This window comes from Zingiber officinale, chromosome 8B (genome assembly GCF_018446385.1).
Source record: "Zingiber officinale cultivar Zhangliang chromosome 8B, Zo_v1.1, whole genome shotgun sequence".
Taxonomy (NCBI): domain Eukaryota; kingdom Viridiplantae; phylum Streptophyta; class Magnoliopsida; order Zingiberales; family Zingiberaceae; genus Zingiber; species Zingiber officinale.
In genome coordinates, this window is record NC_056001.1 from 44,174,625 (window position 1) to 44,196,381 (window position 21,757).

At 36.3% G+C, this 21,757-nt stretch overlaps 1 protein-coding gene and 1 pseudogene across 5 annotated transcripts; one reads left to right on the forward strand and one right to left on the reverse strand.

Annotated features, from left to right (window-relative positions):
• Nucleotides 1–2,818: 2,818 nt before the first annotated feature.
• Nucleotides 2,819–13,110, reverse strand: LOC122015019 (wall-associated receptor kinase-like 14). 5 transcript variants are annotated; one of them, XM_042571647.1, is made up of 4 exons: nt 12,282–13,110; nt 5,490–5,546; nt 5,320–5,403; nt 2,819–3,365 (listed from the first exon to the last, which is right to left on the reverse strand). In XM_042571647.1, the coding sequence occupies exon 1, from the start codon at nt 13,006–13,008 to the stop codon at nt 12,412–12,414; it is 597 nt and encodes a 198-aa protein (XP_042427581.1). In that variant the 5' UTR covers nt 13,009–13,110; the 3' UTR covers nt 2,819–3,365; nt 5,320–5,403; nt 5,490–5,546; nt 12,282–12,411. The 5 variants fall into 5 exon arrangements, with proteins under 5 accessions (XP_042427581.1, XP_042427582.1, XP_042427579.1 ...); XM_042571648.1 differs by having other exon boundaries at nt 2,819–5,403; nt 5,490–5,526; XM_042571645.1 differs by having other exon boundaries at nt 2,819–5,403.
• A 2,793-nt stretch (nt 13,111–15,903) lies between these two features.
• LOC122013742 lies at nt 15,904–18,322 on the forward strand (annotated as a pseudogene).
• Nucleotides 18,323–21,757: the final 3,435 nt, after the last annotated feature.

The following is a 21,757-nucleotide window of genomic DNA, read 5'->3' on the forward strand; positions in this document are numbered from 1 at the left end:
ATATTTATTTAATATATTTAAAGTTAATTAAATAAATAAGTTTTAATAGCTCGTTAAATTAAATAAATAAATTTCAACACATATATATTGAGCTTGTTAATATTATTGAACAACGTTCGTCGGTAATATTCATGAATAACGTTCGTGAACAATATTCATGAGTCATATTTATTAATAAAGTTTTTTTTCAATATGTTAAAAAAAAATAAAAAAATTTAAATTATCAAATTCAATAATCAATTAAATAACTACAAGTTTCAAGCAATCAAACAAGCATGAATTATTCGATAATATTTAAACGAACCAAGTTCAAATCAAACTCAAGCTAAGCTCGAACCAAGCTCAAGTCAAGCTTGAATTGAGAGTTCGATAACATCTAAACAAATCAAGTTTCAAACAAGCTCAAGTTCATAAAAAATAAACTAAGTCAAACTTGAACAATGATTTCAAAAGCTAAGTTTGATTCATTTTAAGCTCGGCTCGCTCGGTTATCTTATCAAATAAGGTTAAACACCCCAAAACTCGATTCGGCTGGACTCATTTACACCCTTAGTCCCACAGTTTCACGGTTGATTTGATACTATATATACTGACAATAACCCTCTCTCTCCTCCCTCTCTTTTATCCATGTTTAAAAGTGCATATATTTATTTCTCCTATATGTCTTAGTCACTTACATTAATAGCTAGTAATCATTGGTGATTTACCTCTTCCGTATTAGTTTAGGAACGAATTGACGAGGGCACTAGGCCGAAGGAATCATCTTTTTGTTACATATTTAAAAATACATGGTTTCCTCGGGACGGTGTGATGGTTAAGACATGAAATATTATCATATAAGATCTTGGGATAAAAACTTGATATATCCGAATATGTCTTTCCTTATATCTTGATCATATATACTAATGATTAATAGTTATTCATAATTTATATCTTTCGTATCAATGGATGGGACGCTGAAAGCACTGAATAGTGAATTATCTTTTATCATATATTTAAAAATATATATATCCTCTCCTATATCTTAGTTATTTGAGTTATTTGTATTACCAGCTAATAGATATTCATAATTTATTTTTTTCATATTAATTTAAGGACAAATTGAGAATGAGCTTTCGACCACATGTTCGAAAATATGCTACGTTGAATCAAACCCTCCAGTTGCTCGCCATCGCACCATGCCGTGGGGCCCAACACTTTCATTATTGAACCTCCGACGTTGCCCTTTTGAATCATATAAATCGCTTGCCCACCTAAATCGTTGGTCTAATATAATTGACTCGTTATTTAGTTGACTTACCTAAACCACCCAATGTGTCTGTCATGCTAAATAACTCAACTTGCATATATAATTATATCTCGCCTAACCAACTTGACTTGCTTGACTTCACTACCCATAATTAACCGCTATGTTAATTATGGGTAGGAAAAATTAAAGCTATTGTACCTCTACCACGTTTTCAGCACTAAGTAATAAGTATAGAAAAACTAAAACCACTAATAATCAGTCTTCGAAGAACAACCAGTTTTCAAAAAAATTCTTCAAAAAGGGAAGGCATTCCGCATCTCAAATCACTTGGAGATGATTCGGAACAGCCCTTGGACCACCAATTCCTTCCTCCTGGATGCTACTCTTAGTGCGGTTGAGCAGCCTGATGTGGCAGAGTGGATGAAGGATGTGGGTGTGACCCTTGAGGATGTCGACAGCCTACTCGAGAGGATCCTGGACTACTGGAAGCCGAACAAAGAGGACGAAGCAAAAAAGAATAGGAAGATGATGATCAACTTCCTTTCAATGAGCAGCCGCCAAGCCATCCTAGTAGAGCTCAAAGAGATGGCCTGCTTGTTGAATTACCAGGTCAATAGAGGGGCGACTTTAGGCCTCTGAGTGGAGATGATGGAATCTATGAATCCAACCCATGATCACTACTCTGCTATTCTAAGAGAGGAGGTGATACGAAGAAATAGACCAAATCAAAGAACTCTTTCAACAACAACAACAACAATAACAACAACAACGATGTGATGAGGATGGAAATGCACCCTTCAACATTGGCTTGGAAGGTACAAAGTGTGGGAACACAATCCTGGCTCGCGCAATCTATCATCACCCTGGGGTGCGTCAACATTTCCAATATCGGATATGGTTGGATGCTCCTTCATCAATTGACTTCAAGAGTAACGTCATCGCCTTTAAAGAAATTGTAAGATTATTGACCGGGAAGCCATGTACGAACACTGATTGTTGGCCACTTATCAATGATAAATTAAGCTTCTTCTCCTATTGCTATTGATATGCTAATTCCACTTGCTAAGGAATGTTATGGCCTTGATGGATATCCTCTATGGGCAAAGAGTATGGGACTCATTTTTAGGCGGATAGACACGAGTCAGTTGCAAGGAGATTTTAAGACGATATGACCTTCACACTTTATTATGGGATTATTCTCGGCCAGGTGAAAGAGAACGACATTTTCAGTGCCAGGAATTGTTTGGAAGATATTCAAATCGATGTTATGATGAAGATCTGTTCCAAATATTGGTTGCAGAAGGCACAGTAAGATATAATTGGATGAAAAACATTGAACACGAGTCATTCGACTTCAAGACAGATCCATGCTTTTTCAGAATGAAGGTTGGTGAAGGTTCCAGGATACCACTATAATGCCGCCATCTGTATCTACCTATCCATTCAAAAAATATTTCAAAAATTAAAAAAGCCATTGAAAAGGCTGGAGTGACGAACAAGCTGAGAACTTTGATCTTGCACAGGGAAGAAGAGAAAAAAAAGAACATATTTATCATACGGGAACAAAGATACTTGAAAGTATATATATCTGTAAATCTCAAACATTTATGTACGTTACATATGAGAGGTATCATGATTCAAGAAGTCCCTAGTTCGATTGACACATTGCATTGCTTGAGGTGCCTCAACCTTGCGGAGAATAAGATAGAAACACTACCAGAATCCCTCTGCAACCTCCATAATTTGTGTTCTAAATTTTTCTAGTTGCAAAAAACTTAAGGAGCTTCCAAGACAAATCCACAAGCTCAGAAATTTACAGATTTTGAAACTCGCATGCTGCCTAAGGATTCAAAAGCTGTCGGAGTCGATCACTTGCCTTGTGAATTTGAAAGAATTAGATGTTGGTGATTGTTGTTATCTTTCGAAGTTACCTGATGACTTGAGCGACATGAAGAACTTGATGCAGCTTAAGATGCATGGATGTGCATCATTGACTAGAATGCCTATTGTTATTAGGCAATTGACAAATATGGAAGTGTTGTGGTGATACGATGCTATCGATGGTCTTGGGAATGTCATGTTGCCAGAGTTGCAAGCTCTTACAAATTTCGAGTACCTGCATATACAACACCTTGAAAGATTCGAACTATAGCAGAAGAAAAGAATATTACTCCACCTACAAATTTACTGGAGAATCAATGTCTAAATGAGTTGATGTTGCATTGGGAATGGTGGAATGATATGGTTGCTGAAGGAACTTTGGAGCCCACAATGCTACTGACCCAAGGCTTCCAACATAACCTACGAGACTTAAAGATGGTTTCATACATGAGTGACAAATTCCCAAGTTGGCCGATGATGGCCGAGGGAGATCCTCAGCTTGTATTTTTGATCTTGGATCATGAGCAATATCATGGAGTTGAAAGAAGCAATCTACTAGAACCTTATCCTCTTCAGAAGCAGAATATATAACAGCAACTTTAGCAACATGTTAAGTAGTTTGGGTTAGAAGATTACTTACAGATCTTCACCAACAATAAAAAAAATGCAACAACTATTTTTTATGATAACAAGCCAACAATTGCAATGACAAAAAATCTAGCTTTCCATATGAGACTAGTTGCAAATAATGAAATTATATTGGAGTGTTACAACACATATGAACAAGTGACAAATATCTTAACGAAGTCACTTCCAAGAGATAAATTTAGGAGTGTTAATAAAATGACTCAAAATTAATATTTGAGTTAGTGGGGGTGATGAGATGACAATTAGTAGTAATAGTGTTACATAGTGGTTAAAGAAAAATGTCTATGTTCAATGTATCTTCATTAGTTGTGTTAGTGGGGTAGAATAGTTGAGGTAGTGGGCTAGAATTATGGAGTTAGTTATTTTTCATGAGTTGTGTAAGTAGTTTAAAAATTGACGACGTGTTTGAATCAAGTATTGAAAATTATTGTATTCCACTTATCATCTTGTCCTCTTATCCGCTTCCCATTTTTATTTAACAAAATTTCATCTCTTTCCTCTCTTATATGTATGTAAAAAAATAAAATTCTCTATTCTCTCTCCTTTAATTGCATGCAGCAATCATTGTGATGTTGGCTTTTAAAAATCAGCAACACAATTTAAATACACCAACTATTGTTGTGGTGTTGTTTTTTAAAAATAAGCACCACCCTGATATTATTTTTAAAAAATAGTATAACCTTGATGTTGTTTCTAAAAAATAGCAATAAGGTGGTGTCGATTTTTAAGACTAGCACCACCAACGTGGATTTTTAAGATCATCACCACCAAGGTGTTGGTCTTTAAAAATTAACACCACCTTGATGCTCTCTCTATATATCATTGTTGATTTTTAAAAAATTAGCACAAAGATATTTTTTTTTTAAAAAAAAAAACAAGTACTGGTATTTAAAAATTAACACCTTGGTGTTCTTTCTCTATGCATCATTGCTGGTTTTTAAAAATTAACACAAAGGCACGAAGGTATTTTTTTAAAAAGCGGCATTGGTGATTGATGTATTTAAGGTGGCATTTGGTTTAGGAGTTTGGGAATAAGAGAATGAATTTATTCCTAAATCTTATGTTTAGTTGATAGAAATGAAATTAAAATTTTAGAATGAAATCCAAAATTTAGATATTTATGGTGGTTGTGGCAGAAGCGATAGATCAGGCATGATAGCCTTGAGCAGGGAGTTATTTCTCTCTTTTATGATGCTTTCCTATAATATACATTTTCTCATCTATAATCCAAAGGGTGACTTAAGTCCCAACGGATATAACCGAGTTTGTACAAAGTAGGAATCCCCTGGGATTTCATTCCCCTAAGGATGGACCATGGAGGAATATCTGGGATCACAAAGGATGACTTAAGTATAGAGGAGTTGGAGTTTTGTCAGATTAGATCGGTGCTCTCTCACGGTTGCTGATCTTGAGTAGGACGCACCCAACATCCCAACGTAACAAATATGTATATAAATAATGTTGCATGGTTTTTTTGGTAAATTAGATAGAAGAATAATTTATCTATTTATATATATATATTTTTTTATCTATATCTCTACCTCTATTATTTTCTAATTAATTTCACATAAGCACCACCACGGCGACAGCTAAACAAGATCCAGCTACGATGCCTACTCCGATGCCTGCAGTAGGAAGAAAACGCTTAAAGAGGGATTTTCAGGCAATTCTCAAAGACACAGAAATTGAGGGAGGGAGGGGGGGGACTTACCTTCTGTCAATTCCCCAACGTTCATATGCTCTTTGGTCTGATGAAGTTCACTTGGCCCTTAGGCATTGTCCAAAGGAAAATAAACAAAACTATAGAATTATTTCGGTAATTGACTAGGTCAACCACTTAACTCTAAGAAATGTTCAAAACCCTCAACAAACTACTTTGATATTCCTTTTCATCCATTGCAATCTCAAATCAAAGCATTAAATTGATTTTTATTTTTACATGAATCAAACCGAATTAAGACCAAAACAAAATAAAATTTTAGTTATTTCATCAAACATTTTCATTCAAAGGTCATTGATGATCCTAAAAAAAAAAAATCTTGAATTCATGTTAAATTAACATCACTGAACTCCTAGTAACCTCCTGAGTTTTTTTAGCGCCATTAATGAAGGCCTTAAAAAGATTAATTTTGTTTTTAATACATCCATGTTTTTTTTAAAAAGATTTGGAGTAATTTAAATCCTTCAATAACTTATGCCAAAAGTGTTCGATAACTCTTGGTAAAAAATGTTCGGTGGCTCTGAAAATCTCAAATTCATGTCAAATGAATATAGTTATACTCACATTGACCCCTGAGTCTATTCATATTTAAAAAAAAACACTTGAACTCTGTAAGTCTACCATTGAGTTTTGGCTAAAAAGTTATTGATTACCATAAAAGCTCGAATTAATTTCAAATTTGCATCCTTGCACTTATAGTGATCCTCTAAATCCATTCACATATATTTTTTTCAATCTTGGAACTTTTAAAATCCATCAGGATAGCCCTTTAGCCCATCAATTATTTTTGTACAAAAGTAATTGATGGATCTATACACATTAGATTCACTCCAAACATGCATCATCCTATCTCTAACACTCTTTAAGTCTGACCATGCTTGATTTCCTTGATTTCAATTCCTTTTCAGCCTTCAATGAGTTTTTACTAAAAGTGATCTAGATACCTCAGATTCACTTCAAACCTAAATAACTCTCTTCATGAAACTCTCTTGAAATTTGACAATACTCAACTTCTCAAATAATTTAGGACCCTTTTCAACCATTAGTGAGTTTTGAAAAACAAATACAGCCATCAATGAGTTTTGATACATAGAACATAGTTATTAATGGACCTAGATACATCAAATTCACTCCAAATATATAATATTCTATTCCTAGCACTCTCTTGAGTTTGACTATATTTAATTCCCTTAATCTTAGTCCCTTTTTAGTCATCGATGAGTTTGGCTAAAAGATATTGATGGGCATAAACACATTAAATTCACTCTAAACCTAAACCATTCTTTTCATTATACTCTCTGAATTAATTTGATCATGTTCAACTTTCGTAATTTCACATTCTTTAGCTATCAGTGAGTTCTGAAAAAGGATACTAGCATCAATGAATTGCAATAAGAATGAGAATGATAATATTATGGAATGGAAATAGGTATGAGCATGAATATCACTTTTAAAAATAATATTTGGTTAGTTGAATATTTTCTATCAGAATAAACTAAAATTTCTTTTTTACTCTTAGAGAAAAATAAGAGAAAAAATTAAATGTGAGAGGAAAATATGAGAGAGAAAAAGATAGAGAATGTGTGATGGGAGAGAATGAGGATAGAGAAAGTGTGATAAGAGAGATTAAGGAGAGAAAAAGTGTAATGAGAGAGAGTGTGTGATCGGAGAAAATAAGAAAGGAAAAATATGAAAAATGAGGAGAGAGTGTGATGGGAGAGAGTGAGAAGAAAGAAAGTATAATAAGAGAGATAGCGTAATGAGAGAGAAACTGTGATAAGAGAAAATGAGGAAAAAGAGTGTGTGATGGGAGAAAATGAAGAGAGAGAAAGTATGATGAGAGAGAATGAAGAGAGAGAAAGTGTGATGAGAGAGATTAAGGAGAGAGAAAGTGTAATGAGAGAGAATGAAAAGAGAGTGTGATGGAAAAGAATGTGTGATGAGAGAGAAATGGTAAAGAAAGTGTGATGAAAGAATGAGAAGAGAGAAAGTATGATGAGAGATAACAAGAAGAGAGAGTGATATGAAAGAAAAATTGAACAAATATATTAACAATATTTTCGTCCAAAATAATTTAGATGATATCCAAGTTTTTAGATATGGTGAAACTCAAGAGGTGGATTTCATCAATACCTAAGTTTTTGAATTTCATTTCAAAATCTTAATTCTCATTCCTATCAACCAAACGCAAAGTTTGGCAATGAATCCAGTTCTCCATTCCTATACCCGTGTACTAAACACCACATAAATTTTGGCATAGTCACTTATGGACCTAAACACATTAAATTCACTCCAAACCTATACTTTTCTATCCTTGACACTCTCCTAAGTTTGGTCCCTTTTCAACCTTCAATGATCTTTGACCAAAAGTCATTAATAAACCTAAACACATTAGATTCACTCCAAATATGAACCATCTCTTTCTAGCACTCTTCTAAGTTTGACCATGCCTAACTTCCTTAATTCAAATATCTTTTCAACTATAAGTGAGTATTGGAAAAAAGAAAGGTCGTTATTAATGAATTTTGGCACATAGTCACCGATGAACATAGACATATTAAATTCACTCCAAACCTACACTACTTTGTTCCTAACACTCTCCTAAGTTTGATCATGATTAACTCCCCTAATTTCAGTCCCTTTTCAGCTATTAATGAGTTTGGCCAAAAGTCATTGGTGAACCTAGATACATCATATTTACTCCAAACCTGAACCCATTTTCCTCTTGACACTCTTATGAGTCTGACCGTGCTCAACTTCCGTAACTTGTGTCCCTTTTCAGTCATCGATAAGTTCAAGAAAAAAAAAGAGATTACTATCAATGAGTTTTGGCACATATATGCTTTTATTATCACTGGTAGATCTAAACACATCAAACCTATATGCTTTTATTCCTTGCACCCTCCTGAATCTGACCATGCTTAATTCCCTTATTCCAATCCCTGTTTAATCACAATGAGTTTGGCCAAAAGTCATTGTTGGACTTAAACACATCATATTTACTCCCAACTTAAACCATTCTCTTCCTAAGTCATTGATGTACTTAGACACATCAAATTCACTCCAAACCTATATGCTTTTATTCCTTGCACCCTCCTGAATCTGACCATGCTTAATTCCCTTATTCCAATCCCTGTTTAATCACAATGAGTTTGGCCAAAAGTCATTGTTGGACTTAAACACATCATATTTACTCCCAACTTAAACCATTCTCTTCCTAAGTCATTGATGTACTTAGACACATCAAATTCACTCCAAACCTATATGCTTTTATTCCTTGCACCCTCCTGAATCTGACCATGCTTAATTCCCTTATTCCAATCCCTGTTTAATCACAATGAGTTTGGCCAAAAGTCATTGTTGGACTTAAACACATCATATTTACTCCCAACTTAAACCATTCTCTTCCTAAGTCATTGATGTACTTAGACACATCAAATTCACTTCAAAGTTGCATTATTCTATTCCTAAGTCTAACCATGCTTAACTTATCTAGTTCTAGTCCCTTTTAAGCCACAATGATTTTTGACCAAAAGCGATTGATGACCGAAAAGGGATGGGAATTGAGGAAGTTGAGCATGATCAAACTTTAAAGTGCCAAAAACAAAATGGTTTAGAGTTTGAGTGAATTTAATGTGGCTAGTCCATTAGTGATTATGTTCTAAAACTCATTTATAGTTGTCTTTTTTTCTAGAACTTACTGATGGCTATAAAGGGTCTAGAATTAGGGAAGTTGAGTATAGTTGGGATCAAGAGAGTATTAGAAAGAGAATGGTTCAAGTTTGGAGTGAATCTAATGTATTTCGATTCATCAATGACTTTTATTTAAAACTCATTAATGAGTGAAAAGGAACTAGAATCGAAGGAGTTAAGCATGGTTAGACTAAGAAGAGTGTCGAAAACAAAATGATATAGGTTTGTAGTAAATTTGATGTGTCTAGATCCATTAATAACTTTTAAAAAGTCACTTATAGTTGAAAAGGGACCTGAATCTCAAGGAAGTTGAGCATGGTCAGACTTAGGAGAGTGCCGTGAAGAAAATGATTTAGGTTTGAAATGAATATAATGTGTTTAGATTCATTAATAACTTTTGATCAAAATTCATTAATAACTGAAAATAGATCAAATCATAGAAGTTGGGTATTATCAAACTCAAGAGAGTTAGAAATAGAATAGTGTAGGTTTGGAGTGAATTTGATGTATTTAGATCCTAAAAGACTCCATACATATATATAACAAATATGAGCTCTTAACAACAATAACTTTTTAGTCAAAACACATTCATGGATTTAAAGGGCTAAAAAAATTAAAAATGTATAGATTCAAGGACCGTATTAATATGAAGTTAATCCTAGATTTTAAAATCATCTACGATTTTTAGATGGAAGTACTTGATAAAAAAAACTAAATCTTTTTTTTTTTTTAAATTCGATTCTGTTCAGCTAAGATAAAGGCTGGTTTGAGGCTGTAATGGATGGTTGAACAATTCGGAGAATAAATAAGCTTTTGATAAATATTGAAGTTGAGTGCATATATTTTGAATTTTGAGTATTTTTTTTTTAAATTAAGTGTTCTCATAAATTATCCATATTATTTTTTATTAAAATACTAAAAAAACACATTTATCATATCAATAATGGAGAATGTAAACAATCCCAAACATGTTATAGTGATTAGTCATATTATATTGGATCATTGCATAACTCTTCTTTAATGGGTAGGAAATGGATTAACGATATTTTACTAACCGCTTAAGTAAGTTTTAGTATTTTCTAAATCACATTTTTATAATACTTAAATCACGTACTGTTCCTGAAATACCTCTCTTTCTCTTAGCTCCACCCATCAATTTTATTCTAAACGGGATAATGGATCTAAAGAACTCCAAATTACTTTAAATTAAAATTAATATACTTCTAAAAAACTCTTTAATACATTTATTGTTGATGCAGGAAGTATTAGATGATTGAACCTAAGTTTTAATTATAACAAAGGATTCAAAGTTAAGGTTTCTTATTGTTCTAATAAGTTGAACTAAATATGCAAGAAAGTTCTAAGTGATCTTAGACAAAGAAAAATCTTAGTTGAGGTTAGGCAAGTGAAAAATCCTAGCTGCGGTTAAACAACGAAGTCCCAATCTAAAAAATTGAGCAAAGTCTTGGCGGGTCGAGGACGTTGGGTAAAATCCTAGGGTCAAGGACGCTAGATGAAAATCCTGGGGTTGCGGACACCAAGTGAAAGGCTGGACAAGTCAGGATTCGGACGTCCAACATGAAATCCTGATGTCTTAGACGCTAAGTAAAAATTCAGACAGTCTGGAGGATCAGTCTAGAAAAAGATAAATTCTCTTGACAGAAGTAGGTGAGGACGCATTACCCGTTGAGGAAACAATAAGCATCGATTTGACCTAAGATTTTCGAGAAATTTAAAAGTCAAAATCGGAGAGTCCGAAAACTGTCAAATATTTTATTTCTATATTATTTTATTGTGCTATCTTTATTTTACAAGATATATTTGGTATTTTGGACTAATGTGTCTTGTAGGAATGAAATGCACAAAAGATGACCTCATGTGAACAGTGTTCAAGTTGCCTTTCATGATTTATCACAAGCTCAATATAAGGTTAGAACAATGATATTCAATAACTAACACTATCAATAGGGATGTAAATGAACCAAACGGTTCGCGAGCTATTCGGAGCTCGATTCGGTAAAAAGCTCATTCGAGTTTGTTCGTTTATCTTATCGAGCCGAGCTCGAGCTTAAGGATATTCGGCTCGTGAGCTCACGAACATGTTCGTTTATAGGCTCGCGAGCCAAAAAAACAAGCATTAAACCGAGCAAACAAACGAGCTCTAAAACGAGTCAAAAAAACGAGCTCTAAAACGAGCCTTAAAATGAACAAAAAAACGAGCTCTAAAACGAGCCAAAAACAAGCTCTAAACGAGCCCGAAAATGAACCCGAGCTCGCTTAACGAGTTAGGCTCGTTAACTTTGATAATCGAGCTAATAATGAGCCAAGCTCGAACTGTTCGCGAGCTTGATAATTCTAAAACGAGCCGAGCTCGAGTCTTATGATAAAAGCTCGATTCAAGCTCGAATCCGAATATAACTTAAATGAGTCGAGTTCGAGCCTAATACTGTTCGGCTCGTTTACATCCCTAACTATCAATAAATTCATAGAACTACATGATTTAAAAATATCAAAATTTTAAATTTTCGAATGGTGTATATCCATTCGTAATTCTTAATATACTTTTACCCTCAGAACTGAATTCGTAACGTAAATTGAGACTAGTCATTTTTAAATTGGTATAAAAATATAAAGATGTGCTCTCAAATTAATTTATTGCTCTCAATTTAAACGGTCAAATTTAGATTTGGTATGAAATTGACTGATAGACCTATAGAAAAAAATGAATATTTAGGAAATACTATAAGTTATTAAATATTATGAAATTTGGATAAGTTGATTTGGATAATACAAAAACTTAGGGTGTGTTTTGTTTACGTTTTCAATTTTCATTTTTTTAAAAAATATGTGTTTCTAATAAATGATGTTTGATTTGTATTCATGTCTATTTTTTTAAAAAAAAATAGATAGTATTTTTTGAGAAAAAATAGAAAATGTTTAAAAATTATTTTTTATTTTTTAGAAAACGTGAGAATGAAAATAAATAAAAAAATGCTCAAACCAAATGTAGCCTTCAGGCTGCCGGATTAATTTAGCATATTTCTTTAAAAAAAAATCCAACCTAAATGACGGAAAACGTACGGGACTCACCTCCGGCGCAACCGCCGCCGTCGGCGAAGCCGTCGCCGGTGAACCCTTCCTTGCAGTTGCATCGGTACCCGGCGGTTCCATTCCCAGATGGCAAATCTATGCGGGAGCAGGTGGCGTTGCCCGCGCACCGTCAATCTCCTGGGAGCCACCATTCTACCTCGGCCGACTCGAACTCGAGCGTCGACTGGTTGAAGGCGTCCCTGCCGTACCTCAACGACGTGAACAGGAATTTGCACCGATTCGCCATCTCCGTGAAATTCTTCTTGGAGTAGAACCCCTCCGTCCGGCCGCTGGAGTAGCACCGGATGTCGTCGCCTGTACGGCCGCAGCTCGTCTGGTTGAGGCGCTTCGAGATGATTTCTGTGTCGATGCTGCACTCCTGCCCCTCGCTTCCAGTGCAGTTGCGGAGGAACAGCGCGTTGCTCGCCGCCATGGACAACGTGTCGCTAAAGAGCACGGCCGCGTCGGCGATGGAGCGGTTGCAGGAGGCCGACACGTCGAGAATTAAGGAGCTGGCGGCGACGTTCCGGACGAGGTACGTGCCGAGGCGGACCTCGCCGGAGGCAGAGCAGTTGAGGAGAATCTGGCATCCGGCGGAGAAGCCGAAGGGGTATAAAACGGTGGTGGATCCGCAAGTCCGGTCGCAGCGTGTTGATTCCACGGCGATGGAGGCGGAGGGGGCGGCAGCGTCGAGTAGAAGAAGGGCGAAGAGGAGGGATGGAACCATTGCAGTTCAGCTTCGAGAGAAATCAAGCAGTGAGGAAGGGCATGGGGATGAAATCAGCGGCTGCATATTAATCATTTATTTGGGGTGATGGATGGCAGAAGACTTGGGGCAAAAGCCCGGACTTTGTGTAGATAAGGCAGAGTGGAGTCAAGCGAGCAATAATTGATTTTTTGGAATTTAGTCTCGACACGGTAATAAAACCCCTTGACTAGTGTGCAGTCAACATCGAGTCAAGGGAGGAATAATTTGGAGTGTAAGAATGCTTAAAGAGGCAACCCTACGAGTAGTGGTGGATTCAAGAATTCAAATATGGAGGGATAATTTTTACATGAAATAAAGATGATATTTTCTATTTTCATCGGCGGAACCCTATACTACTAGGAGTTCCATTACCGGCAAAGGGAGGTGATCGTCGATGCCGCCCCCCCTCTGCATCCGCCCCTACCTACGAGCAATTTAAAAGCTAGATAACTTTTGTTTGTTTTCGGCTTGTCTAGTCTAGGCCTTCCTACTAGGTCACCATTAAGTTTATTTTTCAAGGAAATAAGACAAGAAGATTGTCCAGGGCACTATGGTCAAAGCCGCCACCTCCAACTACCACTGGAAAGGAGCGTGAGGAGTTCCGCGCGAGGAGTACTCCATTTAGTCGATGAGCCTAATTAAGGCCTAAGGGTGGTTCGTCCCTAGAGCTATGACAAATCGTCTTTTTATTTTTTATTTTACAAAAAAAAAATTTAAAGATTGAGTTTTTTTGACTCGTGTATTTTGACTCTCATCGTTTGGGAGAAATTTTTCATCCCTATAACAGAAACTGACTCTTTTGATTTAAATCACTTTTTTCAATTTTCAAAAAATCTCTCTTTTGTCTCTCCCTCACTTCTCTTAGGAGTTCTCGTATTTTGAAAATTCAAACGGACTCAAAATTTAGAATGGTTTTATTTTGAATGTCATTATATTTTGAGAGACAATTAATGATAAATACTAAGCACTTTAACAGGATAATATTCTTAAGAAATTAAGATTTTGCCTTTACTTTGACCTAACACTCTTATTCGTATGTATAAAGTTATCTGAAGTCGTATGTCGATATTTGAAGAGATCACGATTGACGAAATTAAGTAGATAACGACGGTACAAAGAAGAGCATATAGAGCTTTTCTTGGATTGCTTAATTACGCGAGACTCTCTACTTTAAAAATATAGGAAAAGTAAGCGGACCATTATATAACAACACCTCACTAATAGGACAAAAATACTTTAACTAACAATTTTTGAATTAGTCAAATAAATCAAAGAAATAGTCAAGCATATTCCAGCTCTAAACCTCCCTTTTGACTCTGATTACTTAATCATAGAAATAAATACATGATTGGGAAGGTGTTTTATTGAGAAAATCATCAATATGACTCCAAATCAACAAAAGTCTTATGTAAATATGTTTATGGAAAATATAAAGAAAAAGGTCATTTAACTTCTTTATATTATAAAATTTTAACAGTAATTTATTATTTTGATGTTTTCATATTATTCATTTGTACATGAAATTACTAGTAGAACAGACTATGAAGACATTGTAAAATATAACCAATAAATGAAAGGATTACAAAAATGACTGAGTTCAAAAAGATGACTAAAATTCACTAATATAATTATAAACAAAGAAGTAAACACATCAAGATGTTGGATTGAGACGCATGTGAAAGGGAGAGTGAATTACATGGTTTTCAAAAATCTTATCTTTTTGGTTTTGAAATCAAAGTACACAGCGGAAAGAAAAAAAACAAAAGCATGTAAAAGACACGATTCAGTTTTTACTTGATTCGAAGTCTTCAGCGACTCCTACTCTAAGACTCAGGTCTCGTAGACCTACTAATAGGTAATCCACTAAAAACCTCTTTCAAAACTGCCAGAAAAGAGATCCAATACACAAGAATCAGAAGAGTGTAACAATTTACACTTTCCGTTTGCAGAAATTAAGTACAAAACTTAAGTTTTTGTTATCAAACACTTTTGTAGATGGTCGGCTTGAGCTCAGTGTTTGGAAGGTTTCTCAGCAGCAATCAGGTGCAGTAGAATCATAGTAGGGCAGCAGCAGGAAGTCGGAGCAGTCAAAAAGTCGATCGGACGTGTAGAAGTTCGTATGGAAGTTCTGTTTTGAAGCTTGGTCGAGACACCCATTTAAAGGTGTGAAAGACGTCTTCCATAGCGTTGAAGGCGCCCCTAACGTTTCAAATCTGATTCCAAACTTGTTGTTCCTTATCTATGATGAAGTCCAAATTTTATACCTTCACTACAAGAAAAACCCTCATAGACATCGGTGGAACAACAACAGTTTTAAGTAAAAACCGATGTCTTTGAGTATTTTACATCGGTTTTTCCAAAAATCGGTGTCTATAAGCGCAGATTTTCGCTCATAGACATCGGTTTTTTAGCCGATGTCTATGAGAGCCTTTTTTTGTTAATAGACATCGGTTTTAACAGCGATTTTTAAAATCCAGTGTTAAAGAACCAAAAAATAATAATTTAATTTTTCCACTAGCCAAAATTTACAACACTTCACAAAGTTCCCTCCAAACCTAAACTAATATCGCGCCCCTTCTCTCAGCCTAAACCTAAACCTAAACCTCCGACCATCTCTCTCAGCCTCATCTCCCTCTTCCCCTTCCTGGATCTCTTCCCCTTCCTGGATCGACGCCCCTTCCTCTCCCTATTAGGATCAAAACCACCTGCTTCTGTCATAAGCAAAATCGCAGCATAAATCGTTCCATTCTGCCTCCTCGTCCGATCCTCTCTTCCTCCTCCTCCTTCCTCTCTTCGCTCTTCCCGGCTAAGGTAGGGGCCGACGAGATCGCATCGAAGCACTTGATTCGTTCGATTCCGGTTCCCGTTCGCGAAACCAGTTTCTTTCGATCGAGGTGATGGCGGACGTACAGATGGGGGAGACGGAGACCTTCGCGTTCCAGGAGGAGATCAACCAGTTGTTGAGTCTCATCATCAACACCTTCTACTCCAACAAGGAGATCTTCCTACGCGAGCCGATTAGCAACGCCTCGGATGTGAGACATCGCTGCTTTCCATGTTGCTGCTCCCGTTTTTTCCCCTGTGTTGTCGTTGCTGAAGCAAATCGTGTGACTGCAGGCACTCGATAAGATCCGGTTCGAGGGTCTCACCGACAAGAGCAAGCTGGACGCCCAGCCGGAGCTCTTCATCCGCCTCGTGCCTGACAAGGCGAACAAGACGCTTTCCATCATCGACAGCGACATCAGCATGACCAAAGCTGGTAATTTCTCTTCTCCGCACCTTGTCGGGATGCTCGTTCGAATGTTTGTGTTCACTGCAAGTAGTTCATCGTAATCCAACTTTTTGAGGGTACACCATTTTTTGGTAAATGATGCTCTCCAAGTGATGGATCGGCGAAACCTGAAAACATGAAATAGCTAGAACATTGGTAATTGTATTTGTCTTTGTAGATCTGGTGAACAATTTGGGCACTATCGCAGAGTCTGGCACCAAGGAGTTCATGGAGGCACTCCAAGCCGGCGCGGATGTGAGCATGATTGGTCAATTTGGTGTCGGTTTCTACTCCGCCTACCTGGTCGCCTAGAAGGTTATTGTGACAACCAGGCACAATGACGACGAGCAGTATATCTGGGAATCACAAGCCGGTGGTTCATTTACTGTCACAAGAGACACAGCCGGCGAGCAGCTCGGCCGGGGAACCAAAATCACCCTCTACCTCAAAGAGGACCAGGTACTTGTTTATCTCTAAATAGTCTAGATTTTTAGCTGCTACCGTAGTTTTCTCAATTTCTCCCACCAGTTAGTAATTAAAGATACAAATTGCCCCATCTTGTAGCTGGAATACTTGGAAGAGAGGAGAATTAAGGATCTGGTGAAGAAGCACTCGGAGTTCATCATCTATCCGATCTATTTATGGACAGAGAAGACCACCGAGAAAGAAATTAGTAACGATGAGGACGATGAGGAATCGAAGAAGGAAGAGGACGGCGACATTGAAGAAGTCGACGAAGACAAGGACAAAAAGTCCCAGAAGAAGAAGGTGAAAGAAGTCTCCCACGAATGGCAACAGATCAACAAGCAGAAAAATATCTGGCTGCGAAAGCCAGAAGAGATCATGAAGGAAGAGTATGCTTCGTTCTACAAGAGCCTGACCAATGACTAGGAGGAACACTTGGCCATGAAACATTTCTCCGTAGAAGGACAGCTCGAGTTCAAAGCCATCCTTTTCGTGCCGAAGCGTGCTCCGTTCGACCTATTCGACACCAGAAAGAAGATGAACAACATCAAGCTTTACGTGTCGGACGCTGAATGATGGACGCTGAATGATTGACACTGAATGACCAGATTGACGCTGATTGACGCTGATTGACGCTGAATGATTGACGCTGAATGATTGACTGCTCAAATGCATAGCATACTAGAGTTCGTTTTCCTAGTGCGTTCATTATGTTATTACTGATTTCTTTGTGTCATTTTGGCGAGGCAAAGTAACCATATCGTGGCATTGAAAGTGCTTTTCAAGAGCCAGCTCAAACAATCTCAAGTTGAGCATCAACTGCAACGTGAAGTTGAGATACAAAGCCACCTCCGGCATCCAAACATATTACGCCTATATGGTTACTTCTATGATCAGGTTCGGCTCTATCTTGACTTATAAAGATTGTAGGCATATTGAACCTGAATTTTGTTTATGCCACCTCAGTTGACCTAGATTTTGTATCACAGACTCAAGTTTACTTGATACTGGAATATGCAGCTAAAGGTGAACTCTACAAGGAACTACAGAAGTCAAAATGCTTCAATGAGAGGCGAACTGCTACAGTGAGTTCTTTGCAAACACACACTAACGGTTATCAGTGTATGAGCTTTTATCTATTATTGCCAATGAAGGACTAACACTCTAATCATGTACCCATAGAATTTGCAGTTCCTTTCTCACTGTATGTACAAGTGTTGTGCATTTGCAAATTTAATGAGGCTAGTGTGTCTGCAAACTTGAACAAACATTCTGATAATTTATAAGCTTTATGTGTTTTTTAAGAAATGCCTTAAGGTACTTCTTAATGAATTTTCTCATGTTGTCCAGGTACTTCTGTAGATTCTTCCTCATGATATTTTTGTTTATCATGGCAACGTCCAGAAGTCTATGGCAGCCGCTTCTGCTGAGGGTCGCCTCGATCCCATACTTGCCTACACTGCCGGAGCAGAGATCGAGCAGCTGCAATGGTCTTCCTCCCAGCCCGACTGGGTTGCCATTGCCTACTCCACTAAGCTTCAGATTCTGAGAGTTTAATGGAAAGCAAATGGATATTAGAGCAGTAAAGATATTGCCTTTGACTCAGCGCTTTTCATTGTACTACATCAAGATGATACATTGGATTTATTTGGATTAAATTAGGAGGAAATGTAGCACAATTACTCACTATTTGATTCTATTTACTGAACTGGTACCTGGTAGCACCCCACTCAATTGATTTCATAATTAGTGCATAGCTTCATTTCATGTCCTATCATTTCTCTATTGCACTAGGCTTTTGATTATTTTTGGGGTATAGTTTCCTTATTACTTGCAGGATCATAATACTAGTTGGATGAATTGTTTGGATCCTCTACTGGCATGTTCTTCAGTTTGCCTTTTTTTTTTTTTTTAATTTACTTATAACCTTCTTGGGCATTAAAATTATATTTTCTTTTCTATTAGAAACTTACATCTTTGCAGATGTTTGCCTTCTTCTGTGTATCTTCCTGCTTAACTTTATTTAGTTGCTTTTGATCTTTGTATAGCACTAGTTATACATTTTTTTTTAAGAGAGATGATTTAGGCGTGTTTAAGATCTTGGTGGATGATTCATTGGATTCATGGTGTTGGATATTGTCAGGTAGCTCTTGTAATTCCCTGTGATTGAACATTTTGAAGTGGAACTGGAGGTATATTTGGAAGTTAGTGTTTAGGGTTGCTGTAGAATGATGCTTTGAATTGTTGTTATCTGGAGCTTTGATCTTTTGCTTCACTGAACTTATGCAGGAATGCAAAACATTAAGGATCCTGAGATACAATTTTCCCATGTTATATGGAGCTTTGATCTTTTGCCATGAATTTTCCAATGTTATCAATGTAAGTAACATGATACTTTCTTATGTGATACATTTTTTTCTTTTCTTTTATTTATTTATTTATATATATGGTTGCATCTATATATGGTTGAAATTCATGTTGACTAGTTAGCATTTTAGCTATTTTCCCTTTGAAATAAAAATTTGTTTTGATGTTATTGTATCATTGAAAATCATATAAATGAATTGATGTTACTCATCTTTATTACTGCTGAGGAATTTATTTACTTTTCATGTACTCTTAGTGATAAGCAGTTATGTCATTTGGGTCGACTACTAATGAATTGAATTTCCATGTACTCTTAGTGATAAACAATTCCCAGGAATGATAGATCTATCACTATATGATGTGGTTGAGATAATTGATGAATGTTTCTCTTTTTAAGCATTCCAATTAGTCATCTTGTTACCTGGTGCTCTTACTGCTTTTTCAACTATGATTTTTAGTCTTGGTTTACTAATATATTATTTATGTATTTTTACAGTTTACAAATCTCAAGTACTCCATAGTTGAAATTGATGAAGTGTGGTTCGAGTGGGTTGAATGCATGCTAGATTACATTTGAAGTGCGGTTCTACCTTGATGTGTTGTTAAAAGAATGTTCTACCTTGATTCTGATATCTATTAGCTTTTGATGTAAAAAAAATGTTTGTGTATTTTATGGATATTGTTGTAAGAAGAATATTTATGTAATTTGTGAATATTTGTGTATTTTACGGATACTGTTGAATGAAGAATATTTGTGAATATTTGTGTATTTTTTTTGTTACTGTTTCGAAAATCAAATTTGTACTGTTAAAAAATACTGATATTACATCGGTTTTCCACCGCTGCAAAACCGGTGTTATTAACTAATATTACATCGGTCGTATACCGCTGCCAAAACTGGTGTTATTAACATATAATATTACATCGGTTTTACACCGTTTATGAAACAGTGTCATTAAGTGATACTACACCGGTTTTAAACCGATGTCTAAAATGGCAGACTTTTTACATCGTCTTCATAGACATTGTTCGAAAATGTAATAGACACCGGTGGAAAATCGATGTCTATGAGGGTTTTTGTTGTAGTGCTTGGAAGACATCTTCTATAGCACCAAAGGCGCCTTCCATGAACAGTACAAAGGCGCCTTCCAATCCTTGAAGGTACCTTGGGAACTGTTCACCCAAGGTATTTTTTGCTCCTTTTGTCCTGCAAATTAAGTTAGTCCAACACAACAATATCTAACATGCAAAACAAAGTTAGCACGGTAAAAATATGATTAATTTATGATTTAGACCCTATCTTCCTGATCAAGATCTAGTTAGAGTCTCAATTTAGGTTTCTGAAATTAACCTAAATTGGACTGACGCCTACTGTCCCCTCAATCAGGATGCGTCCTCACTTAGGGTTGTAAACGAGCCAAGCCGAACCGAACTTTGGGATGTTCAAGCTTGTTTGATAAGGTAACCGAGCCGAGCCGAGCTTAAAATGAACCAAGCTTTTGAAATGATTGTTCAAGTTTGTCTTGATTTATTTTTTATGAACTTGAGCTTGTTTAAATCTTGACTTGAGTTTAGTTCATTTAGATGTTATCGAACTCTCAATTCAAGCTTAACTTGAGCTTGGTTCGAGCTTGGCTTGAGTTTGATTCGAGCTTGGTTCATTTAGATATTATTATGCTCTCAATTCAAGTTTATTTGATTATTTGAAACTTTTAGTTGTTTGATTGGTTATTGAGCTTGATAATTTAAACTTTTTTTATTTTATTGTTTATTTAGCATATTGAAAAGAGTTTTATTAATAAATATTGTTCACGAATGTTATTCATGAGCATTGTTCATAAACACTGTTTATGAACATTGTTTACGAATGTTAATGAGCTGAACACATTACACATATATGTTATGGCTTGTTTATTTAGTTGAACGAGTTGTTCAAGATTGTTTGTTTAATTAATCTTGTCTATATTGAACGAACATAAACAAACTCTTACTAAGCCGAACACCAAACTTGTTCATGAACGTTTGGTTCATTTACAACCCTATTCTCACTTAGTCACTCTCCTCTAGTGATTTACCTTCACTTACCTGCCAAATATCTAGTCCTCCAGACCACCAAACCTGTTTAGACTTTCTCTGGTCTTGCTTAGTATCTGACCAAGCTGATCTACTAAGACTTTCCTGCAACACTGAGTTAACACAATAGATAAAATAGTAAAGTAAAATAGTGTTAACAAATTTCAGGATTCGCTGGTCCGGTTGACCGCGCGCGGTCAACTAGAAATCAATCGGTCACATATAACCTAGGGTTACCTCCCTTAGGGCTGCCCAACTTCACTCACTAGGACTTTCATTATCTAGCTTATCTCACCAGGACTTCCACCACCTAACTTTACTCACTAGGGCCCAACTTCACTCACTAGGACTCCCACTACCTAACTTCACTCACTAAGGTTCAACTTCACTCACCAGAATTTCCATCACCTAGTTTCACTCACTAGAGTCTGACTTCACTCACTAGAACTTCCACTATCTAGCTTCACTCACTAAGGTCTGGCTTCACTCATCAGGACTTCTCCTTGTCTAACCTCCAGCTAAGACTAGTCACTCAGTAGACTTCTCACCTGC